General features: G+C 39.7%; 1 protein-coding gene across 9 annotated transcripts in view; it reads left to right on the top strand.

Annotated features, from left to right (window-relative positions):
• Positions 1 to 22,556, top strand: part of KALRN (kalirin RhoGEF kinase) — a 497,167-nt gene that overhangs the window by 211,465 nt on the left and 263,146 nt on the right. For all 9 annotated transcript variants that reach the window (XM_032189850.1, XM_032189851.1, XM_032189849.1 and 6 more), the window contains exons 6-7: positions 9,529 to 9,651; positions 18,739 to 18,930. In XM_032189850.1, the coding sequence (XP_032045741.1) occupies positions 9,529 to 9,651; positions 18,739 to 18,930 (315 nt within the window). The remainder of the gene's footprint in view (positions 1 to 9,528; positions 9,652 to 18,738; positions 18,931 to 22,556) is intronic.

Raw genomic sequence — 22,556 nt, 5'->3', positions numbered from 1 at the left:
GTTTCTTTCTGCCAATGTTACAGCTACTCTCCGATTCTTAACATTTTCCTGATACTGTGTTCCTTAGTGTCCCTGTCCCAGTGTGGGTCACCTCTGGTCCCTCAGCAGTGTCTGTGCCATCGAGCCCCTCCACCCCACCCCACCCCACCACTGAGAATGTCTTCAGTCCTCAGCTACTTCCTTTTTGTTCCCCAAATGCTGTATCTGGGTGCCCCACTGGCTGACGGGCATTTTGGTGTGATGGTTGGGTGCTGGCATGTGGTGGTTTTCCCCACTGGGGTGGCTCATGGTCTCCTCCTGCTGTCCCACTGTGCATGCCCTTGTTGGTGCCTGTTGTTCGGCAGCATAGGCAAGCACCATTGTTAGAAACCCCTGCTCCTCACCAAATTAGCTTTCACAATCCTTGTGATTTGGACTGAGCTGGATTTAAATCTTTTCAGCAGCAAACCTCTTCACTGAGGTAGGCCCTACGGCAGTCCTCTGAAAACTGGGGAGCTGGAGCAGCAGCAGCAAGACCTGAGCTTGTGTGCTGAGGTGGGGAACACATCCACCCTCACAGCTTGCCAGATTTGCTGGTGTAGAGGGGAAAGATGGAGCTGTCTGGTTTAAGGGATGTGAAAATAGCCAGGGTACAGCCCTGCCTGCTGCAGTGGGGCCAGCTGGAAACACCCCGAATTCCAGCAGGAAGCTGGTGCCTTTGGCTGTCCTTCTGCACAGAGATGCTGGCTCCAGACCTGACGTTTCATGACTTGCCTGGAGTTAAAACCTGTGATTACCCTACAGCTGTATCTCTGGGCTTTAGACATGGGTAATTTTGGTAGGGGAAATGCCACACTTCTGATACAAAACAGTAAACATCTGTCTGGCTGTTTCGTTTGTAGTGGCAGCTATCTGGAGTTGCAGGAATGTCACACATGATGGGCATGGAACCAGAGCCTATAAAGTCACCAAACTCATACAGCATTTTCAAGTGAATGAAGTTTACTATATATCTCCCAGATTCTGAACATTAAGAGGAACATTTCCTTATCTGGGAGAACCACTCTGATCTCTTCATAATTTATACTGTTTGTTGCTTTTTTTTGTTTGTTTATTTTTTCTGTTCACCTGAATGCTGTTTATTTGTTTCTTTTAGTATTACATTTGTAATGTAGCCAATGCATTGATTTACACTTAGGTAGCACACAGTTTTCTGCAAATGAGTTATACTTGGGAAAGGCAGTTTCCATTCTAAGGAACAGAAAATTCTTTCCAAGAATGACTGAGTGTTTGGTGTCTCCAACTGTGGTGGAAAAGCACGATATTTCAAAAAATGAAGCAAACATGAGGATGCATAAAATACGCCCAGATATCATTAGACATATTTATGTATTCAGTATCTGTAATTTTCTCCCACCTTCAACAATAAAATTATTGCTTCTCTATTCAGCATTACAGGAATCTCATGCCTTACTCTGTGCATGACTGTGCCTTCATATCTGTCAGGAAAAAAACACATATCTCTTACTCTGGTATTTAGTAGGAAAATTCAGCGTGAGTATGTTAGAAGGGGTGCTCTGACATTAATACAAAGCTATTTGTCATGTCACATATCTAGTTAATTTTCTAGTGGGTTGACAGTTGGGCCCATTGTCTGGAATAATTTAATGTGCTGTAGCATAAACTTACTTTACTCTATGAATCGTATACACAGATATTTATAATGGAAAAACTGTGTTCATGCAGTGTTGAGGTTACACAAATACAGCTGTAGGTCTGAATCTTCAGCTGGTGTAAATTGGCTTCATTGGCACAACACCAATTTGCCCTGGCTGAGGACTGTGCCGAACACATGTGAAAGGGAAAGATCTGGCTGAAGTATCAGCTTGTCCGTCACTGTCTGTGAACAAGAAACAAACACAGAAACAAGCACAAATTTGTGTTTAGGCCCTGGTTTAGCAAAACACTTAAATGTATGCTGAGCTCTATTTTAAACCTATAAGTACTTTGATTTAATTAAGGATGTATGTTACAGAGTGGAGATGGGGATTTCAGTCAATTGGAAATTCTCATGCGTTGAAGCAGTTGTCATCAAAATTTTCATCAGAAGTTCTCCTTGGGTCCAAAAATTATTCTCAGCCAGCACAGTCTCACCAGAATAACAGCCATTCTCCTAGCGACCCTCTATGTGACCTACCCCATGTCAGGCACTGTGGGTAATAATTAGTGTTGTTGACCCTAACCAGCCTCATCTGGTCCTCCCCAACAACTACTCATGGGCCCGGAGCTTCATTTCAGCTCAGCTGGGGGATATTAGCCTATAGCCTATGCCATAGGTTCTGCTGAACAGCATATGGATGCATGGTCTGACTTTCTACTGTGATCTGGGACCTGTTTTGCTTGTGTGGACTATCCCTGTGATTAATTTCTTGACTCAACTTGGTTGCTCTCAGGTCTTAGGGGCTATAGGGTGGGCTCTGGTTGAGGAGTCCCGTGCCTGCTGCTGGGTTATGGTTCCCAGATCCTCATCCCTTAGGGAGTGGCCTGGACACCCACCATCAGCTCTCTGTTTGGCTGAATTTAGCCTCGAGGTTGGATCAGGGAGGTTTCCTCTATTCCAGGTAAATGGGCTCATTTGTTGGACTGCTGGCTCTTTTGCAGTGGAACACTTTTGGCTCTTTTCTTCAAGGCCTTTGTGAAGGTGTTGCACACTTTCTGTCTCTTTCTAGATTTTTAGGAGACCTCTGTATAGCCTCTTCTGATTAAACTGTAGCTATGTTTCTTGTTTGGAGGCACTGGAGATTTAATATTGTTATTATTTGGTTAATTTCTTTTTATAAAGGTAGCTGATGCAGTGCTTTCCAAGACTGAGTCCTCCTGTGTCAGTATAGGTTGTGTATATGCCACAAAAATGTTCTGCGGCCTTCTTCTTGTTAAAGTTCTGGTGAAGTTCATTTGCAGGAGATACAAGGAATATGGCTTGATTTATCTTTAACTGAATTGCTCTGAATGCTTTAATTTACTTAATGTGATAGGCATAGACCTTGTAGTTGGAAACTTGTAAACCTCAGGAGAGAGGCTCTGGTAGTTTCTGCTCTATGTGTGTTATTTTGTTTATATTCTGGAGGCATATGAAAATGAACTTGTTGAGCCTTAAATGGCCTTGCAGTGGAACTTTCCACTTTCTGTTGTAGATTAGTCAATTTAACACTGGCTGGGTAGTTTTGAAATTCCAAAATACGCATGGATTCTTATGTGGATGTTTTCTTAATAAGCAACACAAGCTTATTTCTAATGGTTTCCCACCTATGGACCACGGTTTCTTAGTAGTTTATATTCATTAAAGCTGACTTATTATTCAAAGATTTTGACTTGCTGTAACACTTACCTTGAAAAACTTTATGGGGTCCCCAAACTGGAAAAAGTACAACAAACGCTGTTACAGTAGGGCATATTATTTGGTTTTCATCTGGCATGTAATTAGTCATCTGTCCTCTACTCAACTACAGGCTTTTTTTTTTTTTTCCTTTTTAGATTAACAATGTTTTTCCTCTTTGTTAGCAGCATATGGAGGCATAGTGTGAGAATATGTTTATGCCTGGTGTATTATATGTGAGATTGACTGTAGTTTATTAAAAAAATCCACCTTGTATGCTTTTTCTGAGTGCTCTTAAATGTTCTTTTCTTATTTGGAACATAATTTGAGCTGTGTTTGTGAGAACAAATCTAGTAACTGCTACTGTTATTTGTCGATATTTATGCTGGAGGTGACCAAGAAAAAAAAAGCCAGGTAATACAGTAGGTACAGATGTTGATTCAGTAGCTGTTGCTCTCCTTTTTGTGTACCTTCTTTTTTATGAGTCCAGAAGCACAGATTAATCTAGATGGCATCAGCTGGAGTATTTCCAGGGAGATAAAAAATGACACTCCCCAGAGTCCTGTTAGGACCTTAACTTGGACAGTAAGATGACCATCAACCAGAACGTGTACAGAGAGAGGCTGTGTCTTATGAGGAAAAACTAAAAGACCTGGACTTGTTCACACTGGAAAAGGTTTCACACCTTGGAGGAGGATGTGTTTTAACTTGAAGGAAATCTTGGCGTAAGAGCAAATGTGTATAAACTACCCACGAATTTGATTTAGACCTGGGAGACTCTGAAAGCTTCATACTGAATATCCCTGAGAATACCTGGATGTATTCTTGATGTGTATCCTATATTGTTCAAGATGGTGTGGTTATAGTAGTTATCATTCTGGTTTTACTTACCTGTGTGAATTTGATATTTATGGCTCAGAACTACAGACAATATGACTTGCTACAAACAGGGTCACAATTAAATCCGGTTGTATTACAGTGTTAGATAGATTTGGTTGTGGTTTTTTGTTGTTGTTGTTGTTGTTGTTTTTAACATGTATGACCAACTTCATTAACAATTACATTTGGTTCCCTTGCTGCCAAAAGATTTGACCATGAGGACTGTAATCCTCCCACCATTACCGCTTGGTACAGGGCGTGCTGCTGGCCACGTGATGGAAGCATCATCCTGTGGTGCTCTGTCCCACCCTTCCAGAATCCAGCACCAATGCTCAGTGAGCTCTGACAAAAGCCAGAGCGCAGAGGTTGCTACTTGAAATATTACAAATCCCATTTTATCAGAGCTAGGGCAGGGCAGCATACAATCTGCAGACATGCTGTTCCACAACCGTGTGTTTCTTCTCTGTTCCCAAACAGCTGCTCTCACACTGTTCTCACTAGCCTGCCAGATGTTACAAATCCAAGGAAAGTGTGGGGTCCCCTACTCCCTCCATCGGACTTATTCATGACCAGCTGGAGACCTGCTGTTTGGTCTAACACTTAACCTGGATTTTTCTAGTAACTCATCAACTTTGATGACAAAACATGAGGTTAAGAACTCATTGTTGCCAGCACAAGTGATGCTGGAGATACAATCTGATACCCTAACTCTTAAGTGAAGTGGCCTGGAGACCGCACGTGTAATAATTACAGGTGCATGCATAATCATTAACGAGGGTTCAGGTAGATGTTTTAGCAAAGCTTTCTGAGGAGACCCAGGAGACTGGTTTTGGCTCCCTTGACTTTCTTATAAGGGACTAATTCTCTTAATTAAATGTAGGGTGTATTTTCTTTTCCTTTTTTTTTGTTTTTAGCATTTAACATTCTTCAATGTGTGTGTTTTATTTTCTTTATGTATTGTTAGAAACAGGGACTACAAAAGATAATAACACTGAAAGTTTATCTTCTGTTTTACATGTACTTAACCCCTCCTCCCAGCTACTCAGTAACTGGAAAACTCCAGCCATTGGTCTCCAGGTTAGGCACAGCAGTGCAGCAAGGTGCCAGTCAGGGAGACAATGAGGACAGCTGGTTTGCATGTTTTAAGTGATAGTGTCTGATCTCAGCTATTCTGTGTTCCTGTTTAGTGTGAATTCATGACTGCAGGAATGATTAACAGACTTAAGAGAATTAGCTCACAGTCAGTCAGCACCACTCCAACTAAGAAGCAAGTCAAAGGAATAATTCAAGATCCATTAATTTTATAGTGATCACTAGGCTAGGTTTGTAAGGGCCCTTTTAATGAATGGGATGAGATCCATTGATACTGTGCTGTCTAGCAACATTATAATGACATGGAAATTCTCAGCTGAGACACCGTCTAGTCTAAGCTGATCTCACAGGGCACGTTTTCTGGATTCTGCTGTTTACTGCATTAAAAACTCATTTCTTTGACAGGGAAACTAACTTATCAAAGGATATTGAATGTTTTTCCAGGAGCCCAAGCTAGGCCCTTGATACTAGAGCATTCTTTGCAGGATGGAGTAAAACAGCAATTATTGGGTCATTGCCATGCTCACATCCTTAATGGTGTGATTTAATTAAGCAGAGAAAGCAACACACTCACTTCAGGAACACAGGAAGCATCAGTGTTTCTCATGTGGAAAACAAGTTTAACTAGAAAGCTTCCAGGAAAGACTGCTTGTAATGTGGGCAGGCAGGGTAGACAATGCAGACAGGCCTTTGTATTGAACCCACTGGCCACACATTACCATCTCTCACAGCATCATCACAAGTCACCCAACATCTGGTATATTCACAGAGTCTCAGCTTCCAGTCATATTATGAGAAAATAATTTTAAGTCCATTTATGGACTTTGTGGTTGAAGAGAAACACAACCCATTGGATGTCACAAGCAACCTAGACTTCATTTATTTATTTATTTAAATCCCATGATTGTTACACAAATCTTGTGGTCTGTAGGATGGTGATACTTATCATTCCTGTGCATCCTTGATTAGGAGGGTGAAAGTACAATTTTTCCCATGCTGCCAGTGATGTGTGATAAAGAAAACCTAATCCCTTCTTCATAGTATTTAGAAAATGACTACAGTTCAATAAGTGTGAAGCAGAAATGCTTAAAGTCTCTGAATGAACGAGCCCTGGAAACAAAAGCAATACAGACAAATCAAACCATTACTGTGCCCAGACTGTTCTGGTTTTGGGCATCAGACTAGTATTTCGACACAGCACTGGACTAAACCATGCAGAGGTACCAGTTCACCTGGAACTCGTTTGGGTACCTTGGCTTTAGTGATGCATTGTGTAAGGTAGATGTGCCTACAGTCTTGCAAAGCCCTGGCTGTTGAGTAAGTATATACAATCACTTCTGCCTTATTAGTTATTAAAACAGAAGTGCAATGAATGCTTTTACCGAACAAAGTATGTCATTAACCCTACTTTAGACCACAGTGAATCTGTATCTCCTTTTCTCTGGGCATCTTGCTTCATCTTCTTCCTGGTTCAAACCACGTGAAAACTCAGAGAAGAAAGACTTTTGAGTTTCAAGTCAGCGAAGATTGCAGCAGCTAACAGGAGAGACTCCAGACAGCACTGTGGAGGATAATTTGCTACAGACATATGCTAGCTGAAACCAAAGTTACCTTTTTTATGAAGAATATAATAGAAAGATTCAAAGTCTAATTTGAAGTTGAGTCTCTTCCAACATCTGCTGCTGTCCATGAATAGAAGTTGAAAAAGCAAACTGTTCTGAAAGGTGATAGAGACCTCATCATGTGTCACTCAAAATTCCTGAAGGTCATCCTTTCAACTGCTTTGTGTATTTCAGTTGATTAAACAAAAAGATGATTCAACTTCAAAACCTTTTTTTTTTTTTTTCCCTTGATAGTCTATTATTGTGTTTTAGAAGGCAGAAGCATGATTTAACTTAACCTACGTTCTTGTCCAATAATGTGTGTATAGATTAGATGAAGGAAATGCTCTCTATCCACAGAATAATAGATGAGTAGTTTAAATTACTCGTCTTACAAAGATCCTCATTTGGCCTTGCTGACCATAAACTATTAGATTTACTGTTTATTTTCAGTGGATTGCTGCCAGTTTTCTTCTTGAATGTCTTTAGATTGTTTAAAACACTAAAAAAATGTTCATGTTGAACGTTTATCTACTTATATGTAGTCTGTGTTCGTTTCTAAGCAGAGATGTAAAATCTTGTTGGGACATGAACTTCACTGCTATGGAATCTTTCTGCCTTTGTGGCTTTTTTGTTTTTGAAGTCCACAAATGTGGCAAATGATTTTGTGCTTATTTTTCTTGTTAAATCTTAATAGAGTGGGAAAAAGGAATCCAATGAGAGAACCTACTATCTTCTACCTGAAAAGCCACCTAAAGCTTTCTTATTCTGTTTAATTGGCAGTAATATTTGAAAGCCCTGATCTCATCGTTGCATTAAATCTTATTTGTGCTGTCTGGGGAAAAAAAAAAAAATAGTCGTAGGCCTGAATTGGATCAGCTCCATTGGTACAAATCGGAAAGCAGCCAACTTGAGGATATTACTTTGAACTTGCATCATTGTAACTTGAATCAAATTTACCCTTGAAGACTATTCATCAGTATGAAATAGTGGAGACTCTGTAGTTGCAAGTGTATTCTTATAAATAAAAGATTAAGAAATCTGGTGTAAGTGACAGGTTTTGGGGACTGGGTCAGTGCCGTGTGTCTGGTGGCACTGGAGCACTTGTAGTGTTTATTTTCCTTCTAATGAAAGGGATACACAATATTTTTGCTGCAAATCCCCTGCACAAAGTAATTCATCCCTGTGCTGAATTGAGCACTCAGCACAAAATACTGGGTTTATCTCAGGAATTTGAAGTTACCCAAACAGGGCCTTTTCTTTGCTCCTGGGAGCACTATCTCTGCAGGGAACAGATAATGGATGCTGAGAAACTCAAGCAACACACAGTGCTTTTCAGGTGTCAGCCTGAAAATTGTTATTCAGTGCTATGGAACAAAATGTCTGCTGGCTGGAGGACACATCAGTGGCGTAACAAAGATCTGGACTGATCCCTTGACTGTAAGGTGGCTGCTTAGAAGCTGCCTCACTTCCTCCTTTTCACCCTAAAATGCTTGCTTTAACACCTATGACTATATTGACCTGCCTGACCTCTGTTGCTTCTAAAATTGGCTTTTCTTTTCCTTATAATGAATTGGTGAGGTTTTTTATGTTGTTGTTGTTGCTATAGAGCTCTTATTAACAGAGAGGTCCTTGGCTCACTGGGATGAAGATGGAGACAGCATGAGGGAATGAGGATTGAAGGGGTTCTCTAAAGAAAATGTTTGCAGGAATAAAGAAATCCAGGACCGTAATGTCTGCACAGCTGCAGACAGGCATAAGGAATGGTTCCCACTTTGAAAGCATTTAGTCTCCAACACAACACAGAGCAAGCCAAATTGTAAACATACTATCTCTTATCTGTCCTGTGACAGTTATAACGAATGAACATGCTGCAGATTGGAGCATCACATTAATATGCTACGAAGTGAGGAATGAATTTCATCAGCTTTATTCAACATATTTCTATCTGTGCCTGAAGAACTGTACATTTTACTTGGAAACACATTTGGAAGAGGGAGAAGTTGGAATGCATACTCTTTATAGATATTAATAAAATACTTTTTTCCTTCATCCCAAAAATAATAAGCGGAAGATAGACTAGGTTTTGGCATTGGAATTGGAAAGATCTAGGAAATAGGTGTAGGAAGTCAACTGGCTATTTGGATATAACATTTGGAAACTTTATGTATAGACTATAAGGAAAGGGGATGAGAAAATCCCATCAATAATTATGGAATTTTTGGTCCATTTCTGGTTTAAGGGTACTTTATGAACTGTTAGATCTTTGGTAAATGGAGCAACCCCTGATTTAGGTCCCTCTGCTGCCATCTTTCTATATATGAAGTTGTTATTGCATGTAGGAAAAGATTGTAGTATCAGTTTACTGACGAATATGCTTTATGAATTATGTTTCTTAGCCTATTACTCCACTCACATGTGGATAACTTAAATGCTGTTATTGCTTGAGCAGCTTATTTCAATACGGAACATTTATTTGTAAGGCAACATAGTTGGGTGTGGGGTGGTGGTCACATAAAATTCCACAGTTCAAGGACATTTATTTTGTGCTGTTTCAATCTTCTTCATTCCTCCCTAACACTTTCTTTTTCCTCCTTCTAGATGTTTGACTGGATCAGCCACAACAAAGAATTGTTCCTGCAGAGCCACACAGAGATTGGCGTGAGCTATCAACATGCCCTTGACCTACAGACACAGCACAATCATTTTGCCATGAATTCAATGGTGAGTTGGGAGAACACTGTGAAGAGCGGGTCTGGGAGTGTGAGCAAGGAAGGAAAAGGCACATGAGGCCACCTCCAGATCAGGGAGTGCTGAGGACCTACGAGAGGTGAAGCAGGGAAGGTCAGGCTGGGCTGTGGTAGCAGCCCTCTTTCTGGGAAGAAAATTGATGCTCTATCTGCCCAGATGCTGATATGATTATTTCCTTGACTTAAAATCAGCACAGTCCTGTGGAGTTTGTTTACATTTTGGAGAGTGAATACAATATTTTTTACTTTTTTGACATTTCTTTGGGAGTTAATGAGAGCTCTATGTAGTCCTTTAATAATTTATGCTTCTTCCCCTATACCCTGCTAAGGTACTTTTCAAAACCTTGAAAAAGAGACACTAATCAAGCTGTCAGTTATGGCCATGGTGGGATTTTGGCTTTTTCAATAGTTAATTGGTTAGTCCTTTTAATGCAACTCACCTCATGTTGAGTTTTTTTTTCTTTTCGTCTTTTTTTTTAATAAAAGAAAGGGAAAAAAAAGGAAGTGTCATTATCCATTTTTAAGAGCTTTGCTTATTTTTTCTTATTCTTGTATGAGATACTTGTTCTGGAAGCTGCCCTGTTTTCAGCACAGAAGTAAGGACTGACTGTATTGATCTTTTGGTTGTTGCAGTGGGTTAGAGAAACGGATGCATACCCCCTGCTGCAATCGCACAACGCAGATACGAGTCTCTCTGAAGGCTGTCAGTTACACAAAAGCTTGCCCAAGTCAGCCAATGCCTGCAGATGTATCTGTACACACTGTGCATGGTCAGACTACGTTTGCATTGGAGCTGAGACTTCAAAGGTGTTGGTTGATATTTCAGTCACTAGAGAGCCACACCACCCTGTGGTGCCAGAGGGCAAGGTGTTGTCTGAAATGTTAAAGACTGCCCACCACTTTCATAAGATTACGTTAACCCTGTTACTCGGGCCAAATTTCAGCTCAGGTAATTAAATTCCACCCACCATTTCCACCTGTTTACCTATTCCTCACTAAATCATCGTGTCTCACTAAGGCAATGCATAAAAGCAGAGGATGAGAAATGTTTATAATGGCTGTTATGTATTTATTGTGATTATAATTGAAATGAGCACTGAAAAATAGGCTCTAGGCAACTGATTGCTAAGCTTGCAATCACAAAGCCAACTAACTAAATGCAGGGTAGAGCAGCCTCCGTGTAGTGCTGCTGTTCACAGAATCCTAACGAATAAATTTGTCCTGGAGGTTAATGCGTTAAAACTCATTTGGATTATGATAGATGTAAACCCAGTCATAATCCTTCACAAAGCATTGTGAGAAGAGTCAAGTTGAAAGACCTCCTTTTATCACTTTTGTGATACTGCCTGGCATTATTTTTCTAAAAATATCCGGGAACTGAACTTGGAAAGGGATGACTGTTAATTGAAAATTAATGGGTGAAGGCAAGGGCGCTGCCTAATGAAAGAAAAAACTAATTTCCTCCATTATTCTTCCATCTGTCTCCAAGTGAACTTTTGGGATGAAGAATGCAAGGAAGTGAGGCATTTGTAAAGATCATGGGGTCCCTTCTGAGGGTGGCCATGGCTTCTGGCTGTGCCGTCTCACCACTGCCAAGCTCTCGTCTGATAGTGCTGCCCAGAAGAGAAACCTTTTGTGTTTTGGGGCAGATGATGTGCCTCCCATTTTGCTGTCTCTGGTGTAAACCACACATGTATAGTCATATGGAGGCCCATATGGTCAGCATGAGCGATACTGCGAAGAAGATTGTTGTCTTCATCTCTTACGCACACAAGATCTGTGTGGAAGGGCGTCCATACTGGGCACCTTTAGCTTTCAACCTCTAAATACATTGAGAAATGGCACTCTACTCTGCACTAATTAACTGGGCTGAAACGTATGAGCATGTGGCTCATACGCTTGCTGTAAGGCCTGTATTCCTGTTATGTGTCTGCACAGTGGCCTTTCTGGGGGGTTTCAATTCCTGGGTTGCACAGGCTGGCAATCGAGATGAGTTTTCCAGCCTGGTGACACTGTCTTGCGGAATTAAACAGGGCTGCTGTCTTGCGGAGGGCCAGTCATCCTATTTTTGGAATAGCTGGCATGAGGGTGAATGTATCAAGCTGAAAGGACATTTGAAAATTAGTGGAAAAGGGGTAATAACCTTAAGCTGCAGCCTCCCTGCACTAACCTGGCGCTGCAGTCAGCAGCGATGCTGGTTTTTAGATGGAGTAAATTCTTTGTTAGAAAAACAGGGAGTGACTCCTGCTGTCCCCAAAAGTTGACGTTGTGAAGATGAGGGTGTTAGCATGCGGGAGGCATCAGCTTGCTGCATGAGGGTGTTGGGCTGCATACTAGTCACTCTGACTGAGGCAAAGCATGCAGGAAGAGCAAAAGGAGATTAAAATTAAAGCAACCGTTTCCTGGCCATGGCCCAACTCCTGTGATAGATGATAGTTGCCTCTTGGCACACATGGGAGCTCTGTGTGAGCATGTGGGAAGACAATAGGTAGTAAGGAGGAAGCCTCTGCACTTCTTTAAGGCAAGAGCCAGTGGTAGCAACAGACTTGGGACAGATAGACTTACTTGAACAAAGCAAATACAGAGGAATGTGGGTGTTGATTGTGAGCTTAGTGGTAGGCTTGGGACACACAACTGCCTACACAGCAATCTGGTCTGTGTATTTTGTTAGGTTTTTCTGATGGTTGGTCTGACTGGAGGTTTTTACCATATGCAGGTTTTCCATAAGAAAATTGTAGTCAGGGATATCAGAAATAAAAAGTCATGCAATTGCTACCACATAACTGCTTTTACGCAGCTGTCTTGTTTTTATAATAGTACCTTAGCATACTTATTCAAGCTATTGTTTGATTTCTGCAGAAAGAAGACTGTCTGAAAATGGCTAGTGCATGTGTGCCTATTATTTGATAATATTCATGGTGCAGTAAGAGGTCTAGGTTGCTGTGCTAGGTACACCGTTCTTCGCCTTGCAGCATCTGTTGCCAAAGGCTCTGCTTCTGCAGATTTCATGTACATGAATTACTTTTGTACATTGGGAAGCCTCCGTTATTAAGTTCCCACTGATAAATATTTGTAGACTTAAGGATTAGCACTAACTAACATAACGCAGAAGGTGAGAGAAAAATATAGGTCTGGTGACTGATATTTAAGTACTCATTTGGAATTATAATTCAGTTTTTTTCAATCTCTCCTGTCATACCCTTGGCTGCTAAGAGAAGATCACAGGAGTACTTTACTGTTCCTTTACCAAAAATGAGAGCAAGAGGTCCTTCAGACCTGTTTGTCATCCCAAATATAGTAGATTTATCCACCTTGGTCTGAAAACTTAAGATTTTGATGAGTTTTAATTAACATACACATTCATATCTGATGAGCCTTCCAGCTTTCTTATGCTAATTACAAAACTGAAATATTTAGCTACCTCTTCATGCTCAAGATGTGGAGATTGGTTCAAGAATAATGACATTACAAACCCAGGTAAATGGTGTGGCTTTTTTTTTAATGCAATTTTTTTGTTGTTTCTGAGTCTCCAGGGTGAACTAGATCACACTATCCACTTTTTCTCTAGACATTTGCTATGTAACTTTATTTTTGATAGAAATTTGCTTTTTAATTTAACTAGATCATTTTTAAGCAGCGTGTTAGTCACAGCAGATAGTTAGATTGAGAACAGGTCAGCCATCATGAATCTGAGTAATGAAAAAAAAAATTCAATCTTGAAGCGCTCTTATTGGGTGTGAGGCATTGGGTTGTGTTGTTTTTGTGTTTTTTTGTTTTTTTTTTTGCGTGTTTTGCTTTTTTTCTCAATACATCAAAATTGGTATTTAGAGAAGATGTAGATAAGGGTGGCTGTGTGTTTTACAGGGAGAAACCATACAGATTTCAGCAGCAGTTGGATCAGATCTGGGATCTTCTAAAGGTCTTTTGTTTTCCTTATATTATGCTCAGTGCACCATAGGCCTGGTGTAACTAACAATATTTACAACATTTTTTCACAGTTCCTCGAGAAGATGCACTCTCTGGATGTTTTTTAGGTCATTCCTTTTGTTGCATGCTCTTCCTAGGTGTTCTGTGAACAAAGCTCCTTCTTGAATCAACAGTGTTACTTTTTTAAAAATAATAATGTTTTTTAAATGAACAATATGGCATATGGAATGTGAAAAAGTCATATCTGAGGTAATAAACTGTAGCATAGTAGTTTTTTCAAATAAATGCTGTAGATATTTTTTCCTGTGATTCAAGACAGTGCTTGTTTTTATTTCAGTTTCAAAATAAATTGTTGGTCTTTATCACAGCTGTATAATATTTATACTGAAGCAATGCTACTTCTCACAAAGATTAATATTTAGCTCAACCATTGTGTGAGTAATCTCATTCCTCTAGTCACTTTCATAGAGGAAAGCCTTGGTGTTTCAATATGATGCAAAGCATATTGATCATCGCTCTGCACTTGGATATATGGTATGTGTATCACTTGTTCTGGACTGAAGGTACTTGTACTTCCTTTGCTGGAACTGTTCTGTGCCTGGATCTGTTAACCTCCTGGAAGAGTGAGTTATCACTTTCCATGGAGCATATGTAAATATGGCAGAGCTCACTGCTGCCCGTCCTGCTGTCAGGGAGGCAGTTGTCTGACACTAGATGGAGATGCATATTGTCCTAAGGAAGTCGCAATATATTTCATACATGTTACAATTTTCCTGTAAAGGCTAATAATGTATTTTGAAAATTCCCAGCGTTTGTCTTAAATGAACAGTATTTTTCTGTATGTAGGCTGAGCTAAAATGCCATCCAATATTATTCTGCAACATTCTAGATGTAATTGGCCTTGTTATAGAAACTTAAAGGTCTTAAAGATATCTCACGAGATTATTTTGTCACTGAAACATTCTGCTTTGGGTTTATGTGTTAGGTTCATTTTGCAGATGGTTTCTAAACTTACAGTAACACAGTGAAAGCTTTTCTTGCCTTTTTTTTTTTCTTTTTTTTTTTTTCTTTTAAACAAAATCTTCATCAATCAAATTTCACCTTCAGTTAATCTGCAAAACCCTTCTTTTGCAGCCCACATCCACTGCCACCACAATATCTCAGCTAGTTCTCTAGGAAATGAGATGAACACAGCCAAGTTTCTTGCAGATTTAGTGCTTCTCACTGCTCATTTTTCTTTCAAGAGTGTAAGGTATTCTCTATATATCTGTAATAGAAGAAAGTAATGTTCCAGCTAGAGTTGGAAGGTTTAATTAAGAGGGAAGGTCTCCCAGCATGATTATTAGATGATCAGTTCTGAATTAGTGTTGTATTTCCCTGTGGGAGATCATTCCCCAGCTGAACCACCACTACTGTCAGTGCTTACTGCTGATGGCTGTTATCCTAACAAGTGTTAGGGACTTTTGCAATGAACACATGCACTGGAAGGAATGTCTATGTTATAGACATTAGTTATAAAAATCAAGGCCTCACTTACGCTACAGGAATGGACTAAGAGATGGTGGAGACACACACACACACACACACACACACACAAGGTATTCTGAATTTGAAAGGCATTGCAGGTGGCCTCCCTAAACTGTCAAAGAAACTTGCATATCATGATGCTGTTGCACATACAGAGAATTTTTGCTTTTGTTTTGTTTGTCCACCACGTGTCTTCTAGGAGTAAAAAATCCCCTTTCTTGCCCAGAATTTCAAAGTTGAAGTAACTAGATGAAAAATTCCCTCCTGTTGTATTTGCAGACTTTCAAAAAGCAGTCCCTACATGTAGAATAAAGTTTTATCAATGATATAGGGAACATGTTCATCAAAACTTGGCTGTACCCTAGTATCACTACAACAGAATGTCAACGGAAGTGTTTTTGTCATTACTTCTAGACATTAATATATGTTTTCTCATTGTTTGACCTATTGTATTCCTGTGTAGCCATAAATCAGTGATCCCTTGCAGTGCTCTTTGGGGACACCTCTCTGTTTTGAAGAAAAAGACAAGGGGGAGGAGGGAAGGAGAAGACTTCCGTTATATTTAAAGTGAAACTCTCTATGAACCTGGTAGTTTCCGGCCTAAAGGAAAAATAAAGTCACAGACATTAGTTGCTCAATTTAATTTACATCCTGTTAGGATAAAAAGATCAGTGTAGTAATAATACAGAAGCTCTCAATTCATTCAGTTTTTAGAGATGAAAAAACCAGAGGGAAAGGAAGGTTTAGCTCTGTGAAATGTTGACAGTTGGCAGCACAGACTTTTGTTCCATTTTACTCGGAACATTACACATTGGCAGATAAAGATGAAAGCAGCCAGTTTACAACTTTATTCTACTTCACGATGGAAATGTCTTGAGTCTTTTTGCGGATTGTGGTCAATTAAATATTTCCTCCTAAAACTAAATTCTAGAGTGCTTTGAAGCTGTATTGAATTTTTCAACCTACAACAGGCATCCAAATCTCCCTCACAATCCTGATCCCATAACAGCAACGTCTGATAGGATGTGCTATTCTAAATTTCAGTTTTAAGTCTTCCCTGTTTCTTGGGTATCTCTGAGACCTTGGATGAGCATTGTGTCTCCAAGCCCCGCTTCAGTGTCACTGCCTCACAGAGGTGTGACAGATAAAGCAGAAGGAAAGGATAACGGTGTTGTGGAGTAGAAGATACCTGCATTACACTACCACTAGGAGCTGTACAGAAGAGCACACCATGTGTGACAGTCTGCTCTTGAATCCATGAATCCATTTATCACTCAGGAAGCACCAGGAAGAACATAGGGTGAGCAGGTAACTACCAAACTGCTCCTTGCAGGAGGGCTCCTTGCTGGAGGAGCTGTGGAGTTAGTGGGTTGGCTACAGGACAGCTTGGTACTCCTCCATGAGAAAGTTTCATCTAGTAAAGTGAAATTCCCTCTATAAAAATCCTCTTCTCCGTATAAACATGTAAAAAACAGACATAACAATATATAAATCTACCAAAAAAAAATAAATAAGACTAGGACTCTATCTGCTATATTTCAACTAATTGTACATTTTATCCTTCTACTAATTAGTAAGTCCATATATTGTAGCTACAGAGATCTAAGGCATTCAGCTGTTTTCCTCCTATGGAATCACGTCCACTGTATTGCAATGGCTGAGACAATTCTGTAGGGGAGAAACAACAACTTAAAAAAAAAAAAAAAAAAAAAGGAAACCTACTATTTTTGACATGAAATCAAAAGTTTTTCAGCAACATTTTTTTTTATTCTTGAAATACAGCAAAGGTTCATTTCTTCAGTTGGTGTACCTCATCCAGTTTTTAGCAACTGTTGCGATGCTATATTGCTTTCCATCAGAATTGCTGACCTGAAATGTTAAGGAGTCATCTTGGCTGAGGTTTAGTCATGAAGGCTTTCAGGGAGAAAAGCTTTAAATATTTATTATTCTAAATTACGTTTAGAGGTGTTTGAATTTTAGATCACCAGCCACAGTCAAATCATAACAATTTTTTAAAAATATGTTAAACTCCAGGAAAAAAAAAAAAAAAATCAGTGTTCTTCTAACCATACGGGGGGAGGGGGGGGAGTTTTGTTTCTTTAAAATTAATCTGACAACTTCTATTTAAATGAAATTTTTAAGAGAGGCTATGAGGTAAGGGAAAAACTAAAACTGGAGGCTGGGTACTGCTTTGTCTATGTAATTCATGTCACAGCTTTCCCAGTCATGGTTTTACTAGGAGAGCAGACTGGTTGTGAGGACTGTGGTCACATCCCTCATTACTTTAGCACCTACAGGTGTGGTTAGTATACTTTGTAGTTATCCAACAGGCTTTGCAGACATACGTTGCCCTGCTTCACAACTTAGTTTGGAGCTGTGCCTACCTTAGCAGTGCTCTGCTGTGTTTCATATTTGGATTGGCAGATACCTTGCCACATGGTGCTCCTACTCACTATGATGAGATCCTGCTCCAGAAAACTTTTCAACCTCCAATTTATTATTTGTCCATGAGTACTACTGTAAAAATCATCAGGGCTCTGTCTGCCCTTGTGTGTAGGGGTCTTACAGATTCCACTCTGAAATTCCTAAAGCCCTTTTGAAGTGGCTCAGCAAGACGAAAAACAGTGAGTCAGTACTGGCAAAACATCTCAAATGCTGGGACGTACGTTCCTTCCTTCCAGTGAGAGCAGAAGAAGGAGAAGAGTTTGCATCAAGTGACTGTCCAGAAATCTGCAAGACAGATGTCATTTTTCTCTTGACAGTGCATCTGTATATGACATTGGCATGGTGGCCCTTTATTTTTAGGCTTATGTTCCAATGCTTGGGGTATCATAATGTAGTTACTGCTGTCCACTGTCCTGTTTGAGAAAAACCTGTTCTTCCACTGCTTTGAGGCTTGGTAAGAATCACCATGGGGAAGTCTTGTGAAAGAATAGAAAATATCCTTTTAGTAGGCTTTTTGAATCCTTCTAAATTCACAATGTAGTTAAATGATCTCTCTGCTGGAGAACAGCTTAAAATAACCTACAGAAAAAATAACGTTTTAACTGAAGAACACAATATAATGCTTATTTCTATGGAAATTTATTTCTCTATAGAATATCCTTATGAGCTCTTTTAAATTCTATAACATTTTTACATTTGTTGACACTGCGTGTCTATAAAGGATTGTCAGAGAGGTCTCAAAGGATAGAAAGCAAACATTTCATTTGTAAATATGTGGACTTAACACACAGAAAGATTAATTCAACAGAAATATCAAGAATAAGATAGAAGCAATGAGTAAACCCCAACAGGTGAGTAAATAGCTAATGTGCGACAAATGGTTTTACCTAAATAAATACAGAAAAAAATAAACTGAAGAAGAAGCAGGGCAAGATAACAGTGGTAGATAATGGCATAGATGTGCAAAAAGATTCCTGGGGGATGTATTTTTAGAGTGGAAGGTAGTATGCCTGCTATTCATGCATATTTAAATGGGTGGTTGATTGCTCTCTCTGAACTGCTCGGCTTTTCTCCAGCTGATGGTGTTTGGAATACGTAATGAAGGCAGGGGGTGGTCATGGTTCTTCTTGCTCATTATTTATGTGTGCTTTTTAATTTTCAGAACGCCTATGTCAACATCAATCGGATCATGTCTGTTGCATCCAGGCTTTCTGAGGCAGGCCATTATGCATCCCAGCAAATTAAACAAATTTCTACCCAGCTGGATCAAGAGTGGAAGAGTTTTGCTGCAGCCCTGGATGAGCGTAGCACCATTTTAGCCATGTCTGCTGTCTTTCACCAGAAAGCTGAACAGGTAAGCTGCTTTTGTGACTGGCAAAGTGGTCCACTGCCGCTTTGATAATTGTGATGCTGCAGTTATTATCCTATGGCTTTTGGATTATATACAGTGAGGTTAAAATTCTTGTTCCTAGTGGAGCAGTGTCTCAAACACAAACAGTGATGTCGACCCCTCCCCGCTTCTGAGTGGATAAGAAAATATGTTTAGGCCTTAGTGTTGAGATCTGGTGGTAACAGAAGTACTCTGGTGCAGTAATGTGCTGCCTTGTTTCACTTGCCTAGTATTTCATCGGTGCTGTGGATAAAGTCGGGATTACTATGGTCAATAAAAAAAGTATGTATCTACATTCATATGTATACATGGAATGTGCACAGAAATATTCATAGGTATAGCATAGACCTACACCAGCAGACAATTTCCAGAAGCCAAGGCATATTACTGTTAATGAAGCTTACAAAATTCAGTCCACCTCCACTCCTGCAGCATTCTCCATTGCCCCAAGCTTTGTTAAGCCTCATTAAAAGACAGCTAGTAGCATCCCAAAGAACTTTCTGTCCCTGAACTCTGGTTTGCATCTTTAACAACTACCAGAATTGTTCCATAATTTCACGGCTAAAAGCAGACTTAAAATGTGTCAGTGAAGAAACCTGCTTTTTTACACCTAAACCAGCTTCACTTAATATTGATGGTTCAACTTTGGTTATATGTTGATTACATTTATTTTCCATTGACAAATGGTGCTTTGAGGCTCTCTTGAGTGCTGTTGTGCACTTGTTTTTTCCAAGTAGTTTATTTAAAGCTACTAAGTGGCTGTGGTTGATATTTCTATAATAACCCATATTTCAAGTGGCTAAAGAAGAAATTATTACTGATATGCCAGAAACTGCGCCTTGTAAATCTGAATGTATGCATGGAAATATTTAGCTGAAAAAGTAAAGATTTTCTTTGTTTGTTTCTGAGCATAGAATTATCATGGATTTTTCTTTATTTTCTGTTTCTTACTGACAGCAGACCATAGCACAGAGCTATTACTCACCCTACTGGGCACTTACTCATGTAAGCATGCTCATTGGCTTTGAGACTGATACGCTAACAAGATGACCAGTACAAGTACGTTCATCTCAGTACAATGGACACTGTAAAGCATAGTTGTAGAATTCATACTGATAATTGTCTGTCATACAGAAGAATCAAAAAAGAATTTATCCAGTCTACAGTCTTAATGAGAATAATACAAGGTTTATTAATGAATTAGTTCTTTTTTGTTTGCTTTGGTTTGATGTGTGTTTGTTTTGGGGTTTGTTTTGCTTGTTCACAAGCAATCCCCTATTTTTCTGAAGTGTCAGTCTTGTTTGCAATTTATGAGGAGTTGCCAAGGTATTTTATAGCACAAAAGGCAATAAAACAGAAAGCTATACTAAGCTGTCTGTCAGCTAAAGGTGAATTTTTTTTGTCACTCTACCCTTTGAACACTGTCAAAGTGGATATTTTGCTTCAGCCTGAACTTGAAAAAAAGTTTCACTAATGTCACTTTCAGCTTTGGCTCTTTTTTATTTTACAATTGAATGGATGGGTCTGAAAAACTCAGTCCTCCCTTGGCACCTCTATAAAAGAAACTGAATTTTGTTCTGCCTGACAGAATACAGTATCTCATTATTAGGCAGACAGGAGAGTTTGCTAATTCTGAACAGCAGTTGCTCCTCACTTGTAATAAGCAACAATTCAGTGGGAGGTAAGCGCTGATCTCAAGCCTGTAGGCTCAGACTGCTGGAAGAAGGGGAGTGTGGGAGTTAGCGTGTCCATTAGCCAGGGCTGAAGTGTTGGTCCTGCTTCAGTAACTCTGATAGAATAAAGCAGTGACTTGTAGGCTAATAATTTAGTCATTTGACCTCTGTATAGTATCAAAAGTGAGGTGTTTGGCATCTGTTCTCTAACTCAGACCAAATCTGTGGTCTATCAAGCCTTCATTCCAAATGTGGTCCTTTATTATGTGGCAGCACCCAGGGTTGTGGTGGTGTTCTGTGTTTGTGTTGTTTTGTTTTTGTTTTTTTTGTTACTGTTTTACTTTTTAAACTCAGATCAGAGCTTCCTCATTTTACAATAAATAAGGCTTATATCTCTGAAACAAATATGTAGATAAACCCACTACTTCCTCTGCCCTAGATCAAATCTTGTTTTTGCTCCCTCTGTTGTGTTGGTAATGGTAGTACTGATGCAGATCCAAACAGTTTTTCCCACAGTATGCCCCTGCCTCCCCATACCAGTCTGATATGCAGATTGCCTTTCCCTCTCCAGTGCAATAAGCCACTACCATCTCTTTATTCCATCCTTCCTACTGATTGTAAATCTTAGTAAGATCATAATCTTCCAGCCGTTGGCACACCACAGCCTGCAAGGAAGTTGTTGGCTTGGGACAGAGATTTATGAAAAGCTCTATATCTTATAACATGCAAGCTGAGCAGGAAACAACTTGTTTTTCAAGGTCTCTTCCTAAAGACCCCACACAGCACACTGTACAGAATACAATTTGTCTGGTTTGAAAGGATGAAAGGCTGAGTCAACCCTGCTGGGAATTGAACCTCACATCTGTCTTCACGTGCTTCAGAATCGCGTTGCTAGCCTGGCTCTCACAGCAGATACATGTGGCACACTGAATTGAACTTGGCTGAATGAGTTCCTGGATCAAAGCTGGGTTTTTGCTTTGTCTCTTTCTTTTCCTTCTTTCCTTTTCTTTGGCGTTTTCTTGATGATGGTTTGGTATGTATAAATTATGTTTAAAAAAATAAGGAAGACACGCATGTGCCCAAAAATGCATACAAAGAAAAGGGGGAAAAAAAAAAAGGAAGGAAAGAAAAGACAAATGTTGCCAACTCAGCCTCCAGCCAAGCTTTCTTCAGCACGTGTGTTTGATCAAAACTAGTAAACTAAACTGCAAATACCTGCTGTGTCCAGGTGAAGGCACAACTCAGGATACTCAATGGAGGTGTTTCCCAAATGTCCCTTAATTCTGCCTGCTACAAATCTTTTTTTTTTTTTTTTTCCTCTTCTCATGTTATCATGGAAAGATCTTCTAGAGCAAAAGAGAATCCACTTCTATATCTTTGGGTATATCTGAGGCTATTCAAGGTTGCAAGAAAAAGTGTCTTATCTCACTGTGATTTTGAGAGAGCTGTGCTGAGTTACGCCAGAGGAGATTCTGACCCACTGAGTGCCAGATGGCAGAAGCAGACGTACTACGTGTCCTCCCCTTTCTTGGTTGCAATCTCTGAAAGCGAGCTGAACTATTAATAGGATGCTCACATCTCAGATTTTGTCAGAATGAACAAATTAACGTCTTCAATCATCTGAGAGATCCAAATCAATTAATTCTGGGCTAGCGTCTACCCTCAGAAGGACACAAGCAGACTTACTGGTTAAAGTAGTTAGTGTTGGGTGTGTACACTAGACATTCATGCTGATTCTCTGAAAACTGACCCTTGACTATTCATTTCATGTTGCCTTACTCCCCAGACAGGAATATTACTGTTCTCATCTCTATCTGGATCCCTCTCAGTATGTCCTGGGGTTCTCTGTTTGAGGAAAGGAAATGCAAAAGAGAAGAAAACAAAAAAGGGAGGAAGAATTTGAGGAAAGGGAGGAAA

The sequence above is a fragment of the Aythya fuligula genome, chromosome 6 (assembly GCF_009819795.1).
Source record: "Aythya fuligula isolate bAytFul2 chromosome 6, bAytFul2.pri, whole genome shotgun sequence".
Taxonomy (NCBI): Eukaryota; Metazoa; Chordata; class Aves; order Anseriformes; family Anatidae; genus Aythya; species Aythya fuligula.
This window is presented reverse-complemented; position numbering and strand designations above follow the sequence as displayed.